At 33.1% G+C, this 20,254-nt stretch overlaps 2 protein-coding genes across 3 annotated transcripts; both read left to right on the top strand.

The window, feature by feature from the left end:
* On the top strand, positions 3,168–4,668 carry LOC109235269 (cyclin-dependent kinase inhibitor 7-like). 2 transcript variants are annotated; one of them, XM_019401355.1, is made up of 4 exons: positions 3,168–3,588; positions 3,712–3,761; positions 3,985–4,206; positions 4,349–4,668. In XM_019401355.1, exons 1-4 carry the CDS (start codon positions 3,301–3,303, stop codon positions 4,416–4,418), a joined length of 630 nt encoding a protein of 209 aa, XP_019256900.1. In that variant the 5' UTR covers positions 3,168–3,300; the 3' UTR covers positions 4,419–4,668. The 2 variants fall into 2 exon arrangements, with proteins under 2 accessions (XP_019256900.1, XP_019256965.1); XM_019401420.1 differs by having other exon boundaries at positions 3,169–3,588; positions 3,988–4,206.
* LOC109235401 lies at positions 13,255–17,540 on the top strand. The gene is made up of 7 exons (XM_019401528.1): positions 13,255–13,727; positions 14,894–14,951; positions 15,246–15,326; positions 15,542–15,577; positions 15,715–15,954; positions 16,035–16,176; positions 16,403–17,540. The coding sequence occupies exons 1-7, from the start codon at positions 13,543–13,545 to the stop codon at positions 16,885–16,887; spliced, it is 1,227 nt and encodes a 408-aa protein (XP_019257073.1). The 5' UTR covers positions 13,255–13,542; the 3' UTR covers positions 16,888–17,540.

A 20,254-nucleotide genomic window follows, 5' to 3' on the forward strand; every position in this document is an offset into this window, starting at 1 on the left:
GATTTGTTTGATGCAATTTACATGAATCTACCCCAAGGATTTGTTTACATGAAATTTACAAGTCTACAACATTGTTAGATGAAGAACTGACAAACTCAACTCCCTATCAAAGACTGATAGGTAAACTCCTATTCTTAACAATGACAAGACCATACAAGTCATTCGGTATTCAAACACTGAGCCAATTCTTACAAAAGCCAAAAAAAATCCCACATGGAAGTAGCTCTAAGAATTATAAAGTACACCAAGAATAGTCCTGCACAAGGGATACTACTCTCCATCACATGCAATAGTATAATTTCAGCATATTGTGATGCAGATTGGGCTGCCTGCCACACTCAAGAAAATCTGTCTCAGGCTATCTAATCAAGCTTGGAGACTCGTTAGTATCATGAAAATCAAAAAAGCAAACCACTGTTTCGAGAAGCTCAGCAGAAGCCGAGTACAGAAGTCTTGAAGCTACTGTGGCAGAACTTATCTGGCTAGTGGAATTTCTGAAAGATGTTGTAGTCGATATCAAGTTATATGTGGATATATTCTGTGATAGTAAAGCCGCTATGAAAATTGCAACAAACCCCTGTTTATCACGAAAGGACAAAATATATCGAGATCGGTTGTCATTTCATTAGAGAAAAAATCATACAAGGTCTTGTCGAAACAATCTACATCCCTACTACAACAACCAGCGGATCTCTTGACTAAGGGACTCAACAAAGTTCAGCATGAGTACTTCTCTTCCAAGCTAGGCGGTCTTAATATATTTCAGTACCTAGCTTGAGAGGGAGAGTAGAGAAATGTGTTACATAGTTAGTTAAAAGAAGGTCAATTTGGTAGTTTCTTATAGTTAATTAGTTAGGGGGTCTCTAACGGATACATTAGACCGTTAGTGTCAGTTAGTTATGGGTGAAATTATACCTATATATTGTAGCTTTTGTACATATGGAAGGAATGCAATAAGAAATACATTTGCTCATTACACGCATATATACCTCTCTTCTCCCTCTTTCTCTTCTTACATTTTCTTCTTCATCTGGGTAAGCACCCATTATCAGTTGAGGGAAGAAAGGTGCTTTATATTATTTATATTTTCCTGTTTCCCTTACGTTAAAAACTTCAATAACCTGGCAAATTATACTTCTTTATTGTTTTTATTTCGTCAGTGTACTATAAGTAGTTGAAGATAAAATGACCAGTCGTGCAAGGGGAGGTCCCTTTCAAAAGGCAAATATTTGGAGACTTTTTGACAATCTAATAACCTAACCTATTGCCAATCATAAATTCAACAAATTAAATGATCATGTACTTGCACAAGTTAATGGACATATTTCCTAATGACTCATGCAAACACCACGAACAAGGAACCCCCACCACACCCTCCTTAATTGGCAGATATTATATTTAGTTATTGAGGTCCAATTCTAATAGTTATTCTTGCTTAATCGCTTAAAGAAATTAATATAAAGCTGGAAAGTTTTTAAATGGGCAGTCGCTGTTGCATAAAGACGTAACTTAATAGTTGTAACTTGTAACGGGTTTATACTTATTGCTTATAAATGCTAAATATACTTATTAATTGTCCTCATTCATTTGCATTCATGTTGTTTTAATTATGAGAATTACAACAGAGATATTGGACGTTTCTGATTATCCTTTTGAACTTAAGTTAATCTAGGTGTAACATTTTTTGGTCTAATATGATAAGTGTTTCAAGAAGTGAATGATCATCTTAACAATTGGAGTATAAAAATTAGATAAGTTAAAGATAGTCTGAGAGCGTAAAATTTTCACACTATGTACTGGTATGTATACATGTACCGCGAGTGTTACCGACAGCTGACTTTGAGATCAGTGGCGAAGCCACCTTGGTCGAAAAATTACACTGTGTACATAGGTAAAATTTACGTTTTAGAGTTATACAACACATATTGAACACCTTTCGTATATTTTTTTCATTTTTTTTTTAAATTTGAACACCCTTGGAGAAATTCCTATCTTCGCCACCGCTTCAGATCATCTATATATCAGCTTAAGAATTAGTGCGCTTTTTTTTCCCTTGGTCTTATTATTACAAGTAGGTGAAGATAAAAATGACCATGATTACAACGACAAAAATAATAACATATCCGTTGTGATTCCATATGTGGGGTCTGGAGAGGGTATGATGTACACAAATCTTACTACCTTATGGAGGTAGAGAGGCTATTTTTGATGAATTCCGTGAAGCCATCCTTCTAAAATTCATGACCCATAAAATTAAAAACCTAACTCCGCCTCTGATTATGATCATATCAACTTAGCCGAATATTTTTATTCCGATTCCACTCTAGATATAGAAAAAGACAAATTTGAAACTTCACACATTTGTAGAAGAAGATCCAAAAGTTGAATTCGTCTCATGCCAGGGGAAGAGTTTGTGTGTGAAGTTCGAAAATTCCCCTCTGAAAAGCCGTGAAGTCATGTGTTCTTGGACCACGAACCATATATAATAAAGATAAATTAGGAATCAAAAGTTGACAATTTACTTAATATAATTATATTGAGAAAAAAACCTTCAAAAACACTACAATAGGTACTTTAAAGAAGACTAGTACTTCAACGAAAGTTAAGTCCTCATTCATATCCCAAATAGTACTTCACATTCAACTCCTCATAAAACTCGGTAAGTAGAAGTTGAAAATAAAGAAAATTATTATTTCAAAAACTAAAATTAAATTTAAAACAAAATAAAATAAAAAAGATGAAATAGCCCTGCCAACTTTTTACCTGAAAGGCAATATGGAAACGAACTGCATGAAATTCTGTACTACGGTTTGGTTCTGCAACTTGTATTACGCTATTTTTTACCAAACAAAAGTAACCAACTTTCCACCCGACTCGGTTTCCCCATTTTGATTCCCGGTTAACGCAACCGGAATCAGCCAGTCAATTCACCCTAACGTGAACCCCCTTACGTGTCACTAACTGATTCGAATATCCATCGGTAATCATTCCTCACACGAAACGGACAGATCTTCTTAACGGCATTGCCATGTGCTTGCTGTCACCGTTAACGGAGCTAGGACCACATGTTTCTCTCCCGTAACCGTCTCGTTTAATCTCCACCCTCCGATCAAATCCACAGTCTCTTAAAATTCCCATTTTGCCCCTCCTCTGGTCTCTAACTAATTTCAGCTGTCACTGCGCTGAGAGGGACAGAAAGAGAAAGCTCTTTCGAGTCACTTTTCATTCCTAGCTCAAAGTAAATGCATATTTATATACTCCACATATTCATAATCATATTCATGTAAAATACTTGAGGAAATGGGTGATTTTCTAAGGAAATGCGAGAAAATCAGAGAGATGAAGGTTATGGAAATTGGACATGGAGGTTCGAGAACAAGAGAAGACGTGGAGGTTATTTCCAGTTCTTTGAGCTCAAGTAAGAGAAGAAAATTTGATGCTGCTTCTAACGTTGATTTTAGTGAGAATTCAGCTTCGCCGGCTACATCTGTAACGTCCGTTCATATTCCGACGAATTCGCAGTGCTCGAGTACTTGTTATGAGTCTGGTGAAGTTGTGAAGAGTAATTTGAAATCGTTAGATCTGAAGGCGAGTTAAATGCTAAAACGCATTTACTTCCAATTTATTGTTTATTTAAACCGTCGTTTCTCATATGCCATAACTGCTTGAGTAAATTCAAAAATTTTGGTTTTAAATTTTGAAATGTTGCAGGCCGAAGGATTCGAAACTGACAATTCAGCTTCTTTTAACGGCGGCTACAGGTAACATTACGTTCCAGTACTTATTTTTCTCCTTCCATAATTTTAGTTGGCAAATTCTCTTTTCTTTGGCTGTGAGTACTGTCTCTTCATTTTCCAACTGGAAACCGTAACAAAATTTTCTCCACTACTACTTGCTTGTTTTACGTGTATTTAGCTGTACAGAAAAGCGTTTCCATTTTATCTTAGTTTATTTACGTAGGTTCGTCAATTTTTTCTTTTGAAGCAGTGTAAATTTCAAGCCAATTGATCAGCCGAATCCACCAACTGAGCATTGCGGAGACTCGGAAGAAATGGAGTCATTATCCACGACAACGAAGAAATCATCCTCATCAGCCGTCAGTGCTCACCGGAAACCGCCGTCTGCGGCGAAGGTTCCATCAGAAGTGGAGATCGAAGAGTTTTTTTCAGTAGCGGAAAAGCGCGAGCAAAAAAGATTCGCAGAAAAGTAAGTGTGTGCTAAAAGCTGCAGGGTGCGCATGATAAGAAACGTACACCCCACCAGCTCATTTTAGTGCGACCAAAAAAGGTTTAGAAAAGAAAGGAGATAATATGTTAGTAATGATTTCCTGGTAATGGTGGTTTTGCAGGTACAATTACGATATCGCGAAGGACGTGCCACTAAAGGGACGTTACCAGTGGGTTATTTTGAAGCCTTGAAGAATGAATTATTAATCAATGAAGAAAAGGAGATGACAATTGTTCATGAAAGTTACACGGCGAGTTTCAAAAAATTAGGAATCCAATACTTTGGACCTTTAAATTTCTTTCCATTTCTAGTTTTAGATCAGCATTTACTATTTACTGTTTCAGCTTAGTTTAACTTTATCGGTGTACAGCCAATTGCCTTTCCATATCAGTGTAAAGAAGCTATTTATGTGAAGCTCCCTTGATTTTAGTAGTGCCATAACTGAACCTTCTTTCTGCAATCTGCAACCTTCCCCATGAGTAGGAACTATCTGCATTAAAATTGCATATGCTGTTTGATTCTGTTTTTGGATGGTAAAAGTACACTGTAACAGACTGGGCAAACCAGTGATTATCTGTGTTGGGCAAGGGAAATTGGACATGGATCTGGAATTTTTATTTGAAATACAACTAATTAGCATAAATTTGTCTTCTTCATTTTTTGTGTTGAAATTGTTCTATAAGTTATAAGCTTGTAGTATCCACTTTGTTTTTATAAATTAAATATAGATGTCGAGACGCTTATTTTGTGTTGGGTGTATTTTGGCTTATTTATGGGGAGAGGGTAACGAAGTGAGTAAATGTTGAAAGCTGTTTTTTCTGCTTGGAATATCACGAGATGATTCTATAATTCTATTTGGTTAGTGCCCATTCAACTATTCTTTTTTTTCTTTTTCGTCGGGCATGTGAAAGGACTTGAGATCGAGAGGATTAATTAAAGATTTTGTCATTTAGCTTTTAGGAAGATCATGGCCATGCTATTTGATGGAAAGAATTAAATGTGATTTCCCAACCGGCCAGAAGGAATATGGATATATCTGGTTTGCTTAATTTGCTAGTCTTGGTAAATTGCACCGGCCTGGTTTGTGGGGATAATATTGTTTCATCAATATTATGCCTTTTAATTAATTTTCTGTTTCTTTTCTTCTTTTTGAGTTCAATAATCGATCAGATTGTTTTGCTTTGTTTTTGCAAGAATAGTACTCCTAGTTGGATAAGACAGTTAAAAGGACATAGTCAACTGTTGTAGTATTGAACATATTGGAGGGGTGATAAAATGATAAACTGTTGGTAGTACAAACAAATGAGAGAAAGATAGTCAAATTTGCCAAGAATGGAGAAAGGTGAAAGCCAGTTGCAAATAAGGTGCATAGAACTTGGGCGCCGTTTCGCTTGCTGATCTGTATGATTCTTGGCATAAAGTTTTCTTTTGATACTTTATTCTTTTCTTTTTTTTTTTAAATTCTTTTACAAAATAAACCAAAAAGGAAAAGGAAGAAAAATGTGAGAAGAAGTACAAAGCAAATGTATGTCCCTTTTTCATGGGACCCTTGTGTCAAGCTAGAGAAGTCCACCAATCACATGCGAGTATCAAAAAAGAGTTCTAAAACTGCATTTTATATGAATTTGTACCTTTTAAAATATGTAAGTCAAATACACTAGAAGAGAGCGACGAAAAGAGAAAAAGTACATTAGAAAAGAGTTGTTCTTGGACTATTTAGAGTAGTTGCCAGCAAATATTCCACAATATAAATAGTAATATAAAAAATTTGTATTCCCGTGATCTGATGAATTATCGATTTTCCTGTTATCTATGTAAAAAATAAGAAAAAAGGAATTGGACGTAAATGAAAATTCCTTTTACGATACAATAAGTTGAGCTCAAAATCTTGCTCTAAACATATTTAAAGTATATTTTTATTTTGCTACATCGATGTATAGAAGTAGGAGGAGATGAGCACGTGCCGTGGAGGAGTGGGGGTCAGCTGACTTCCATGTGCTTTGGATCTGATGCATACAGATTTTTAAAATAGAGATTAATTAAAAAAGAAGGAATGTTGTAAATATTTAATCCACATTGGATCAAAGAAGAGGAAGGAAGGTTGGTCCTCGTTTTTAACAGTTAGTTTCCCATTTTTAACTGATCACGAAACTGATTACAATGCTCTCATCACTACAAATGCACTTTTTATCTCTAATGGATTTCAGTGCTTCTATTATCTTTTTCTTCCCTAATAATTAGTAGTAGCAGACAAAAGTATAGGGGGTTGGGACCATAAGTTTTTAGTTGTACTCGACTACTAGTGGTAAATATTTCCTTTTCTTTTTTTCTTTTTGCTTTTCGGCTGAAGCTACTGCCAGTTACACTGTCACAAATGCCCAGACTCAACCCTACAATCCAGTACAAAGTGGTCAATCATATAGTGGAATAATCTTCTGCTGTTTGGTGATCAATATCAGAATAATGTGTCACTCTCCCGATCCCAGAAAAATGTCGACTTCATGATAATTCTTTTTTACGAATTCAAACAAAAATTAAAGTGCAGCAACGAATTCTTATATTTAGTAAAACTAGAGCATGTTTAAGAAATTGTAATTAAAGAAAAATTGTGTAACCGCTCAAGTAAAGTACTACTATCTTATAAGATAAGAAAAAAGAGTACATATAGAGTATATTTTTTTAGGCAGTGAAGGTTTTCAATATTCTAACTTGAGGTACTATGTTTAAGCATGTAAAATGCGTGTTGATGCATCAACACCCTGGAAAACCTTCCTTTCCAAGAAACAATCAATAAAGGTAAATAAAAATTAAATTAAATTAAGGGACCTAGAAAAAATATCTTACTCGTCTCTTTTTGTCCCAAACTAATGAAAGCAAACATATATATTTATATAAGGTTGCATCAGTTAGCTATGACTAATTATTATATGATTATCATTGTAATTAGTATTAGCACCCGCGTGGATGCGCGGACACTAACCATATTAAATATTTAAGTTATTTAGATTATATGTAAATAATTTTAAAATTTAAAAATTCTCGATAGATATAAATAATCATTGAATATTAATTAAAAAACACCGCATGAAAAAGATTAATCATTTCTGAAATCTCCTAATTATAATTCTATTTTTTTCTGTTCCATTCTCGTTTGTGTCATTGGATCCTTAAAATAGTCAAGAAGCAAAACAATAAGTCATATTTATGGCAAAACAAAAGGTTGAGACTATGAATGACTCTTTGGATACAACTTGACTCTTTTACTACTACTTGAACTCTTATTTGGTGTGTTGATATCTTTTAAAAAATATTTCAATTATAAAATTTAAGTTTCTAAAACTTTATTTTTCAATAATAATTATTTTTGTAATAATGTAGGTGAAAATATTATCCTTAGTTCAAAACTCATTTTAGTCGGCTATCTAAAAATTTAAAAAATTCTTTAGCCAGTGGTTTTTTTTCGGTATGACTCCATTTTGATATTTGACATTAAGCATGTTAAATATCTGAGTTGTTTGAATTATATATAAATAACCTTAAATTTAAACCTTCTAGATAATTATAGATAATCGTTAGATATTAATTAAAAAATACTACATGAGAGAAGACTAACATTTTCTCAAATCTCATAGTGATAATTTTATTTTTGCACTATTCTTATTTGTGTTATTGGAACCTAAAAATAGCCACAAAGCGAAATAATAACTCGTATTTATGGCAAAGCACAAAGGATGACACAATATGAACGATTTTTCGTTACGACGTGACTCTTTTTACTATGACTTAAACTCTTATTTGGTATGATGTTATCTCTCATAAAATATTTCTATTTTGAAATTTCAATTTCTAAAACTTTATACATATTTCAATAATGATTATCTTTATAATGATGCAAGTGAAGATATATCCTTAAATTAAAATTCACTTTAATCGGCTATCTAAAAATTTAAATGATTCTTTAATCGGCAGTCTAAAAATTTATCAATATCTCTAGCCATAGATTTGAATTTTGAATACCATATATATACAAAAAAATAATTCTTTGAATCATTAAATGTTAAATTAGTTGATTGTTATTATATAATATTGCATATATTGTCTTAAAATTGCCAAGTAATTTTTTTTTTCCGACACCATACTTGGCTTAACCTCAATGCAAACTACTCAAATTGCATTTAAATTTAAATTCGAATATTATTTCAGTTTGTTAGTAATAGTAATTTTTTAAAAACGACACACAATGTAAATGAAAAAAAATATCCTTAGATATCCTTATCTTATAATCTATGTATTTGAGTTGAAAATAACATTTAAAATCGATGAGATCAGCTTCCAAATTTTTCATACGCAACAAAGACGAAACATAATAAGAAATTCGTTGTCATCTCTCATTTTTGGTTTTTAGATTTTCATACATTATTTTCTATATTTATTTTCTTTTATCTTATTTTTTATATCATTATTTCTTTTGTTGCAAAAAAATAATTTATTTCGCTATAAAAGGATGAGCTTTAATAGAATTGTCTACATAAGAACTTTATTTGTATTTTTAGTATTTGGTTGAAATTCTTCCATATTTTTCTTTTGGCTTTATCTAATCAACCTAAATAGGTGCTCACCCAACCACTTAAATTAAAAAAATTAAAGGATATGTAGTTTATATATAATCCATATATAATATGTGTATAATCATGTGTTGTCCGTATAACATCTATTTACATTAGCTATAAAAAGTAAACAATAAATCTGGCTGGATATTTATGTAAATATTCTATAAGATTTCGCTTTCTTGATTTATCCACAATATGACTTCTATCATAATAAATTTAAAGATTCTCTACTAAACTCAAAAATATCTTATCTTTGAAGTAGAACAAAGTAAAGAGTTTTTTAGAAATAATTTAATTTAAAGAAAATATTCACGTCATACCATTTTTTTTTTAAAAATATACTTTTTGTTACATTTGAATAGCTATAGAAACTATCAATTAGAAACCAATATCCTTCTTGTTGAATTCGAGAAACAAAAAAACCTTTCACGTAATTTAATGATTCAAAACTAATATTCTTCAACGAAAAAAAAATATTATACCCTTGGTTTGACTGCAGCTAATTGAAGGGGTTTCAGCTTATACCCTTCAATTTCTAGAAGGTGCTAAATTTAAATTAACGATAGAAATTGTATAGTTAAAATTTATTATTTGTTTTATGTTCATTTATATAAATTGACTCTTCAAACAAATATTCTTCAAAAAGAAAAGAAAAACATAACTTTTTTTTTTTAATATTGACTGATTTTTGTGATGTTTCTTTCTCTAGCATGTAAGTTTACTTCATTATATATGTAAGTAATTTTTATTCGATTTTTAAACTCTTTTTTGTTATCTGGATAAACATAGACGTGTACCCTATATATTACATTTATTTTAAAAGAAATTCGCTTTATTCAAATCTAGCAAGAGTGTATTAAGAACTATAATTATAGGGTTTTAAATGTAAAAGAGTTTTATGATCATATGGAGTAGTTTTTTCTTTCTTGTTTGCCAGAGGCAAAGTTGTATTTAAATAATTAGCATAGATAACATAAGTTCCTAATATGATTGCATATGATCATTAACCGAATTAAGTATGATAGCATGATAACTAAAGATAAATTTCTTTTTTATTTTAATTCAAATTTAAAAAATTTATTTATATTCAAAATTATCCTTTAATTCAAATTCAGCTATATATATATATATATATATATATATATATATATATATATATATATATATATATATATATATATATATATATATATATATATATATATATTACTTGTATTTGTATTTGACTAACATAGTTAAATATAGAATAAAGTTATCATATACTATTGGCATTTATTAGGTTGCCACTTGGCTTAACTACAATGCCAATTATATATAGTAACTTTATTCCTTTAATATATATATAAATATAGATTTTTATTATGAAAAATGCTCGATTTAATACAAATATCCAATGCGAGTAAATGAATTTTCTTCCACCCCGATCCTTTAAAATCCTTCTCCCTCGTATCTATCGCGATATTCACAACTCCTTCTAATGCATCTAAGCTATTTCTATCTTTTGTTGCTCTTACTTTAACTTGACACCAATGCGCAATTTCTAAAGCTCATACCTACTCGTTTGATCCTTCGTGATAAACAACCATTAGAATGTAACTTCAATCCCCTAATTATTGATGTTATTCATACCAAAGCATATGATACTTTCTACTTGATAATTTTGTAAACTCAATAAAACTTCCTAGCCAAGTTCACTACCAGTTTTACAACATTGAGTTTTGCCATGTTGCTCTGTTCTGTGAACAAGAGTTTACGAAATACTACCTTCCCTTCATCCCGTGATTAGAAAGGAAATTAAATAGGATACTTCACATCTCATATGATAAATTTGGCCTTATGTCTAACATAAGGGATTAGTGTGGCAACTGGAAATGTATTAAAATCTTAAGAATAGGAGGTGAAATCGCAATTTAGGTCCATTAAAGGAGTAAAATGGTACAATTTGCGACTTAATTACTCTGTCCATTAGATGCTAATCTTCTATATCTTATTAAAAGGAGAGAAAAAAACCCTCTCCTTAAGCCAAGTGGCAGCCTAGAAAAAAGCCACATGGCATAAGTAGTTAATAATTAGTTATTTAGTTAATAATTAGTTATTGATTATTGTTTCAGAATTTAAATATCTATAAAATAATAAAATAAAATATTTTGTAATTAAAAACGAAAATTAAAAAAAAATCCATTCAAATTGGAAAGTAGTTTCAAGTTGGAGTTTTTAAAATAAAAAACTAAAATTACAAAAAATAAAAACCAGCCAATTTATATTTCTTTGTTATTTTTTTTAAAAAAAATAATTTTTGTTTTCTTTTAAAAATAAAAAGTTTATTTATTCAGAAAATATTATTGAGAAAATATAATAAAATAAAAATTTAAAAATATGTATATTCTATTATATTATAGAAAGAAAGTATCATACAAAAATTTAAATAAAGTAATATGCTAATAAAATTTTTATTAACAATGTAAAAATACTAAACATTAGATAATAGAATAAAGAAAAATATAGAATAAAAAAGTTATTCAACGACTATATAAGTCCCTTTAATTTAATAGCGATTTTATTATTAGGTATATTACATTGACAAATAAGATGGCAACTGAAATTTATTAAAGCAATACGATCTAATTTGTTCAAACAAGCCCGATCACCTTTTAATTTAATTAATATTTTTAATATTGACCGCGCATCGCGCGGGCACGACTACTGGTATTGGTTACAACCAAAGTCTAGTCTTACGTCAAAGCAAAAGTAAAACATTTTGAGCCATTTGGACATAAGAATTATTTCACTTTTTTTTCAAAATTTTTTCACTTTTTTTGAAATCAGTGTTTGGCCATAAAATTTTTAATTTTCACTTGAAGGTAAATTTTGGAATTTTTCAAAAATTTAAAAAACTCCAAAAAACCGTTTTTCAAAATTTTCACTCAGATTATTCATAAAAATTCAAAAACAACCCAAAATGTTATTTATGTCCAAACACAAGGAAATATTATCGGGAGAAATTCAAAATTACCAGATTTACAAGTGGTCGTTCAAAAATAGCCCAATTTCAAAAGTAATCGAAATTTAGCCACTTTTCATGTAATGATAAATCTAAGCGAAAATACTGTTCAAAACCCGAAAAATACGCCAGTATATTATGTTGGAGTTCCAGCATAAGTATACTTGAACTCCAGCATATTGTACTGGAGTTCCAGGATAAGTATGTTGGAACTCCAGCATAATATGATGGAGTTCTAGCATAAGTACACTAGAACTCCAGCATAATATACTGGAGTTCCAGCAAAGTATGCCGGTCCAGTATAATATGCTGGAAGTTCATACACAAATGTTTGAATCTCCAGTATATTATGCTGGAACTTTCCGTGTGTTGGAGTTCCAGCATAATATGTTGGAAGTTCATACATAGGTGCACCGAACTCCAGTATATTATGTTAGACCGGTCTCTGTTGCAGCAAAATAGTGACTATTTTTCATTGGCTTGGTAAACGCTGGCTATTTTTGAATGACCAGTGCAGAAACTGGCTAGACCATGCTATTTTTACAATATTATCTGCAAGCGCTTAATTAATTGAATGCTAGGGTGATTATACATTTTATCTAGTACATCTTTCTACTCATTTAGACCGACAATTATTCGTAGTTGATTACAGCGGACACTGAAACAGTAGACATAGTACTCCCTCCGGTTCACAATAAGTGTCTAATTTGCTTTTACATTTGGTTCAAAATAAGTGTCTAGTTATGTAATCAAGAAAGAATTCAATTTGTTTTTACAAAATAACCCCTATGTACATATCCCTAAAAAGTTTTCTTACTCCTCACATTAAATGTTTAAGTAGGGGTATTTTAGTCATAGTAGGTATTTTTGTATAGAATTTAGTATTTTTCTTAATGAGCATGCTAAAAGCAAATTGGACACTTATTGTGAACCGGAGGGAGTATATAACCTTTTTCAGGATTAGCTAGTTCTTGTTTTTTCCCTCTCTCTCTCTTTCCCAGTTTTTGCATTAGATTAAATAATTTAATTTAAGAAATTATAAATCAAAGTAAAATTACATTCAGTTAAACCTCTCTATAACATCCTTGTTTGTTCTGATTTTTTGGCTATTATAGTGAAGCGTTATTATAAAAAAAATATAATATAACATAATATAAAAATCGATTCCAAGAAAAACATACTAATTTTTGTAGTGAATTACTGTTATATGAGGATATTGTTATAGAGATGTGTGACTGTATTAACTAATCATAACTAAAAAATATAAAGTTATAAATTACACATATTCTTGTATATTTGCATTCATTTGTTAGGTACAGACACAAGATGCGAATATTCCTTTTTTTATTTTGAAAAAGATAAGTGTGTTCATCTAGCTGATATTTTTTGACCCTTCGTTCTTTTAGCCGAGTATTAAGGGGGAACCATATCCAAATCCAAGTAGTGCTGCTTGCCACATCAGCATAGGAGACGCTTGACTGGCACAAGTTATGTAGATACGACGCCGTTGTGTTCCCTTCTGCTGTAGTGGCGGAGGATAATCATCCTAACGCGTGCTTAGACTCTGAGGTGGCACATGTGCGCAATATCGCGATCCATTACCAACAACTACACCCACCCACCCAACCACATTCTACCTTCATCCCTATCGCGCCCACTTACCAAATTGCTTCAATTTCATCAAAGTTAGGGTTTAATTCTGACATGTCAATCGACGGTGGAAGATTTTACTGGGATCGAAATGATAGGAATTCGGAAGAAAAGGTCAAAGGAATTGTGATAATTTTCGCCTGGGTTTCGATTCAGGAAGCTGAATTGAAGTATTACGTTGATCTTTATGCCTCCCTTGGTTGGACTACCCTTGTCTGCCTTGCTGATTTCACCACCCTGTAAGCTCAAATTAACTCTTATTTTAGGATTAGTATGTGTCTCTCTGAGTGAGATTGCGCAAATAATGTGATTGTATCGTTCCATTTGTTCTGTGTTCGTGGTGGTACTTTATCAAAAATCAAGCTAAATTAGGAGAGTTAATACTGAATTGAATTTAGTTAACCGCAAACCTATTACTGACTATGTAGTAGGTTGTCATAATTTGTGGTCATATTTATGTATTTTAAATCTGTCTAAGTGGTCATGTTTAAGTACTAAAAGTTGGTCTGTGTTTAACCAGAGGTAAGGTGTCTTTAGTTTTAATGGTTTCGTGGTGAGTTCACATAGAAAAGAACATTAGGCACATTTTGTATGTGGCGATTCGTCTTTCTTTTAGATTATTAAAAAGCTTAATTAAAATTTGGTATTTTACGATTGTGGTAGTGCAAGGGAGCATGCTGGAGTTTTACAAGGACATTGGCTATGACTGATAGTGGTAAGCCAAAAAGGATGCAAGGATCTAATGACTTATGCATTTCCTGTTGTTGGTAAACTTAGTGGACTACTGTGCTCGGTGTTGTACAAGCGCAGATTAATCTTTGGCCAACTTTCTACAGATGAGAGCTTAGATTCTTTAGAAAACAGGCTTGCCATATAACATTACCTAATATATGAAGCATTTGAAATTTCAAGAAAAAGGTGAGATACACTTGATGTTGGACTGGTAAAGACTGATTTCGGGAATATCTGTTTTGGCTAAGGATTATCTTGCGTTTAGTGTCATTCAAGGAGAAAATAAAGAAGTTATGGGTCAGGGGATAGGGTAGGGTGGAGATTTTATGTGATTCCCTGTGTAGGAGCAGTATGATTTTATCGTGCTAGTATGAGGCACTCTGTGTATTTGGTAGTGATGGAAAATTTTAACAATTGAAGCGTCAACAAGTTGGAAATTTGAATGTGACGCATCACTGTTCTTGATGCTTTCATAGGCATGGTCATCAATCTGACTTTGATGATATGTTGATTTCTTTTTTTTTTTTTTGGCTATCTTTAACACATTGTGATCAGGGGTTTTTCCCCCTTGTTTTCGGCTGCATCACGAACAGCATGCACCGATGAATATAATTTGTTGATTTCTCTTTAGTCGGTAGTTCAAAAGATTGACTCCGTGGATAATTTTGTGCAGATTCATAACTGAGAAGGCTACATCACTGGCATATTCTCTTCTAAGAGAGCTCGTAAAGGTTAGCTTTTCACCTGTGCTTTTGCTGATGTTGGTATACTTTGTTCTATAGAGTTTCGCTGACTGTATGAGACTGTTAATGGCATAACAACCACATATGTGAAAATGTGAGGGAAATTGGACGGGGGCTAAAATACACGTGTAAATTAAGAGTTTGATTTATAAAACCCTGTTTGTGAAATTCACAGCGAAGATGTTGTTATAATGATATAGCCAGAACATGCAGTAGATCAGTAAATTTTTGGCCCAAATTTCCAATTTTCATGTCCTAATATTCTTATTTTTAACTGCGTAGGAACTAAGATGTCGGCCTCGTCCAGTAGTTGTTGCAGCTATATCTGGTGGTTCTAAGGCATGCATGTATAAGTTTTTCCAGGTATAGTGACTTCGACAATCACCCACAAGACTTTTTGATGCACACAGTTCCATTTTGTTTGTATGCATATTTTCTGTTGTGTATTTACACCTCCTATGTCACCTCGTAGTGATCTCTTTTGGGTTTGACTGAAAAATTATGTAGACCTAAGGAGGATAAAGTTCTTAGTCTGCTGTTATTGAGAGCAATGCTTTAACACTTTCCATTTGATGCAGATTGTTAAAGGGAGATGTGAAGCTCACATTCATCTGGTAGGCACTTCTTTGAGTGTGCTTTGAGTTTGGAATACATGCTTTGCTATGTATTCAGAGATCTATATTTTCACCTGGGATGAGTTATTGATAGCATATAACGTTTTTTTTTTTAAATCCTTCATTCTCTTTTTCAGGAGGACAGCCAACTGGCCATTAACTGCATCTCAGGTCAAATTTATGATTCTGGTCCTGTTGATTTTTCCGTGGACTTTGGAACACAATTTGCTTTGCCTCCCACATTTCTGAAGATTCCTGGCTCCACAAAGCTGCTTTCTTTGGTTGGGAAAGGGCTTAGTTCTGGACTAGATGCCTTGTTCCTTACTAGGTTTGGATCCCAGCGTTCTGAGTATTGGCGAACTCTTTACTCCTCAGTTGTAAGTTTCAGCTAGCCAGAAGTCATTAAGGAGTTCCTAATATGTTATCCTCTTAGCTGATTTATCCTGTTGTGCTGCAGAGTTTTGGGGCCCCCTTTCTCATTTTGTGCTCCGAAAATGATGATATTGCTCCATATCAATATGTGTTAAAATTTGCTCACTGCTTGCAAGACATGGGGGCGGATGTCAAAATGATAAAGTGGAAGAGTTCCTGTCACGCTGGTCAGTTAATCTTGTGACTAGTCGCTTGCTATGTACTCTTCTTGTCATAACTAATAATGTTAGTGTGCTTCTGCCTTTTTGTCCTTTGGCACATTTGTCCTGTATCTAGCGCATGTTGCCCTTTTTTGGTTGTCTCATGTTCCTTGCAGATATAATGTTGGTTCCAATTTTCTCTGAATTCCATGTTTTCAACATGCACAATCAGACATTTTCTGCCATCTTGCAGGTCTCTACAAGAGCGATCCAATCCAGTACGGGGCTGCTATAGATCGACTGCTTGCTCATGCAGTTTCAGTTTTCACTTGCAGAATGAAGAAACTAGGAGAGAGAAATGGCTTGGATGATATGCATGATGAGATATCTCACTTGATATGTGACCTCCAAAATGCAGCAGCTGACTCAAACATAAGTTTTAGAAGAGTTGCAGGGGGGCCAAACGATCACTTTTTCTTGCCAAGTTCATCTGAGCATCAAAATAGTAATGATTCTGGCTCTTCCCCTGAGGAAAGAAAAGATCTGCCTATTTGTCCAAATCCCAGTTTAAGTGCACACACTTTGCTTGGCCAAATCCTTTTTGATGCTTGTGTTCCTAAGAACATTGAAGGTTGGGATGTTAAGTTTTCTACTTCCTCGAAAGGCCAACCAACTTCCTCAGCACATAAACATTCACCATTAAATGCCGGGAGATTCTTCCGCCGTTCACGGTTATGAGACCGTTTCATGTGGAACTCGATCTGGCGTTTGGCATTAGTTTGAGATTACTGATTAGATTAACATCAGCATTAACCTCTACGATCTAAAGTGTTTACGACAAATATTGGAGGTCACTTTTGCAGGTGCAACTAACAGGATCTGATTTGGTGAGCTACTAGCAGTAGCAGAAGTGTACAGGTTGAATGAGTAACACATCTCCTATCTCAATCGGATGGGAAGACATGATGTGGTGTGTATGGGGGCTGTTAATATATGTGGTTTGGAAAGCAACTTATACCATTTGATTGGTGTGGAAAGCTTTAGCCTTCAAGCCACTTGGGACTTGCTTCAGGGGATATGCTGATAGGAACTTTGTGGGAGCCTATAGCAAGTGGTGATTTTGTATATATTTACAGTAACATGTACATAAGGCACTTTGACTTGCTTCTGGGGATATGTTGGTACAGTATGGGAGCCTATAGCAAGGGGTGATTGTTTTTGTATTGTACAGTAACATGTACATAAGGTATTTATACTGGAGATTCGTTAGCATATAAGATAAATCTTGTAGAACTTTTCTGTATAATTATGAAACTGGGTCAGCTATGTGCTCTGGCAGTGTATGTCTCGAATTTTGGCAATTTTCTTGAGCTCTACTATTGGTCGGAGAAGCATTCCCGTCTTTTTAATTTGTTGATGCTTCTGGAAGGGTAACATGGCCCAGTTACCTATCCTTAGCTTAGTGGTATCTGTGGGGTAACCTTCATAGGTGTGAATTTAATTGTCATGATCTTCATTTTTCCTTCTCTGATCTTCATATGTAATTAAAAAGAAAAAAGATTGGGTAAGCAGAAAATTAGATGCACTATCAATGAAAGGAAGTAGTGCTTGGAATCACACTTTGCCTTGGGCTGACCCAAAGTGACCTATCAGCCTCACGGTTTTAAGTTTCCAGCCCATTGGGCTTGATGTCTGAGCCTATGGGGAGAAATTCAAAAATAGTCAGATTTACCACTGGTCGTTGAAAAATAACCAAGTTTCAAAAGTCATCGAAATTTGGCCACTTTAAATTTGAGCGAAAATACTGTTCAAAATCCGAAAAAAATACGCCCGCAAATTTTACGGGAGTTCCAGCATAAGTATGCTTGAACTCCCGTAAATTTTACGGGAGTTCCGGGATAACTATGCTGGAACTCCCGCAAATTTTACGGGAGTTCCAGCAAGTATAATTGTCCAGTATAATATACTGGAGTTTGGAGCACTGGTGCTCCAGTCTCCCGCAAATTTTACAGGAGTTAGCAAAGTATACCGGTCCAGCATAATATGCTGGAGTTCGTACACAAATGCACCAGAACTCCCGTATATTATACTGGACCGGTCCCTGTTGCAGCAAAATAGTGGCTATTTTTCATTGACTTGATAAACGCTGGCTATTTTTCATTGACCAGTGTGAAAACTGGCTATACCATGATATTTTAACGAGCCTATGGCCTTATTAAAGGGGTTTTGACACGGATACCCACAAAAACAAAACTATTTACCCTTGTCTACCCATTTGTTTTCCTACCTATAAACTAATTACATTTCCTACCCATAGTAGGTTTTGTGGGGAATTTTTTCTTTATTCTCCAATTCTTTTTTATTTCTATGCTTATTTTCTTTTCTTTTTTCTTTTTTCTTTTTTTTCTTTTCTCCTTTTCTTTTTTCTCGTTTTCTTCTTATTTTTTTCTTTTTTTTCTTTTCTAATTTCATTTAACTTCTTTTTTTATATTCTTTTTCTCTTCATAATCTAATTTCATTTGTTGTTTTCACTATTCTTTTATTATTCTTTTTTTTTATATTATTACTAAAGAAAAATCAAATTGTGTACCAATTTAATGTAGCTAATACAACCAAAAAAAATATTAACTAACATATGATACCAGTATAGTATATAGCTATACCAACAGGCTATACAATTGTACGCAATGAGTTAAAAAAAAAATTTAATTATTAAACTAAAATAATATCAGTTGTCAATAAAAAATTTAAAAAATTCTAAAAGGATCTAATTGTAGGAGTATACCGTTACATCATATAGCGTACAATAATTTTTTCTTTTTAATTAAAAGGGAAAAGGCAAGTGTATTTACGGGTAATAAGTATACTATTATAGTATATTGTATACTATTATAGCATATTGTTACATTATCTTGCATATTATTACAGTATACCATAACAATATATTGTATACTATAATAGTATAATGTTGCAGTATAATTATATACTCCTATAGTATATTAGTATACTGTAGCGGGATACTGTTTTGTAAACTATAATAGTGTACTGTTGCAGTATAGCTATATACTCCTACAGCATATTGTATACCGTAGCGGTATACTGTAGCTGTGTTCTTCTTCGATTTTCAACTAAAAATTTCGATCTCACTCACCTCAAATCAGGTCCAAATGCTATCAAATTTCAGTATGAACTTCTAGAAGGTACTATAAGCAATATTTAACAGCACCCACTTTGAATCAAACAAAAAATCTCCAAAAATAAAATTGATCTTCAAGCCCAACAATGGTGAATATTCAAATACACACAAAAATTTAGATTTGGGATGTAATCTGCTCTTGTACTTAATGAAGTATCCAAACCATGGCTTTGTAAGTTTTGTCCACATGTAATTCTGATCGCATGGTTCATGGAAACTACTCAATTAGAGAAAGGAGGAAGGGGCCAGAGCCTAGTTCAATTTTTTCAAATAACCTCGATTGCGGTTATCAGTTGGTCACCTCCCAATGTATGCTAATCTTCTACATAACAGTGATTATTCAGAGAGAATCTGCATCCAATCTTTAGTTTAGTAAAGCTAAGCTTTTTGTGATTGAAGCCTTGACTCTGGGAACAACTAGCGGGTAAATAGTTTGGGGAGTATGGGTAGGAGTAGTAAATAGTTTGGGTCTGGGCATTAAAGGGTAAATAGTTTGGAATCAATAGGTATAAAGTGAGATTTTCTCCTTATTAAAGTTGAAACAGAACGGAGAATGACACAGTTACCCACAAATACAAAATTATTTACCCTTGTTTATCCATTTATTTTTGGGATTTTTTCATACCTATACACTATTTGAAACCTTATTACGAAAAATGTCCATGTTTTGGTATTTACCCGACTTAAACACATTTTAGTTACAAAATGTAGGGGGATTTGCATCTATACCCGCTTTTTGTGTCACGTTTTAACTTGTGCCCGCTTTGCAAAAAAAATTGCAAGCGTACCCGCTTTTTTACATAACTTCAGCATACGGGGCTGAAGTAGCAAAGGCAATCACGCAAAACTTCAGCATCTACTAGACGGGCCTGAAGTTTTTGTTTTGTAACTGGCGAACTTCAGCTCTAG

Source organism: Nicotiana attenuata, chromosome 1 (assembly GCF_001879085.1).
Source record: "Nicotiana attenuata strain UT chromosome 1, NIATTr2, whole genome shotgun sequence".
NCBI classification, from domain to species: domain Eukaryota; kingdom Viridiplantae; phylum Streptophyta; class Magnoliopsida; order Solanales; family Solanaceae; genus Nicotiana; species Nicotiana attenuata.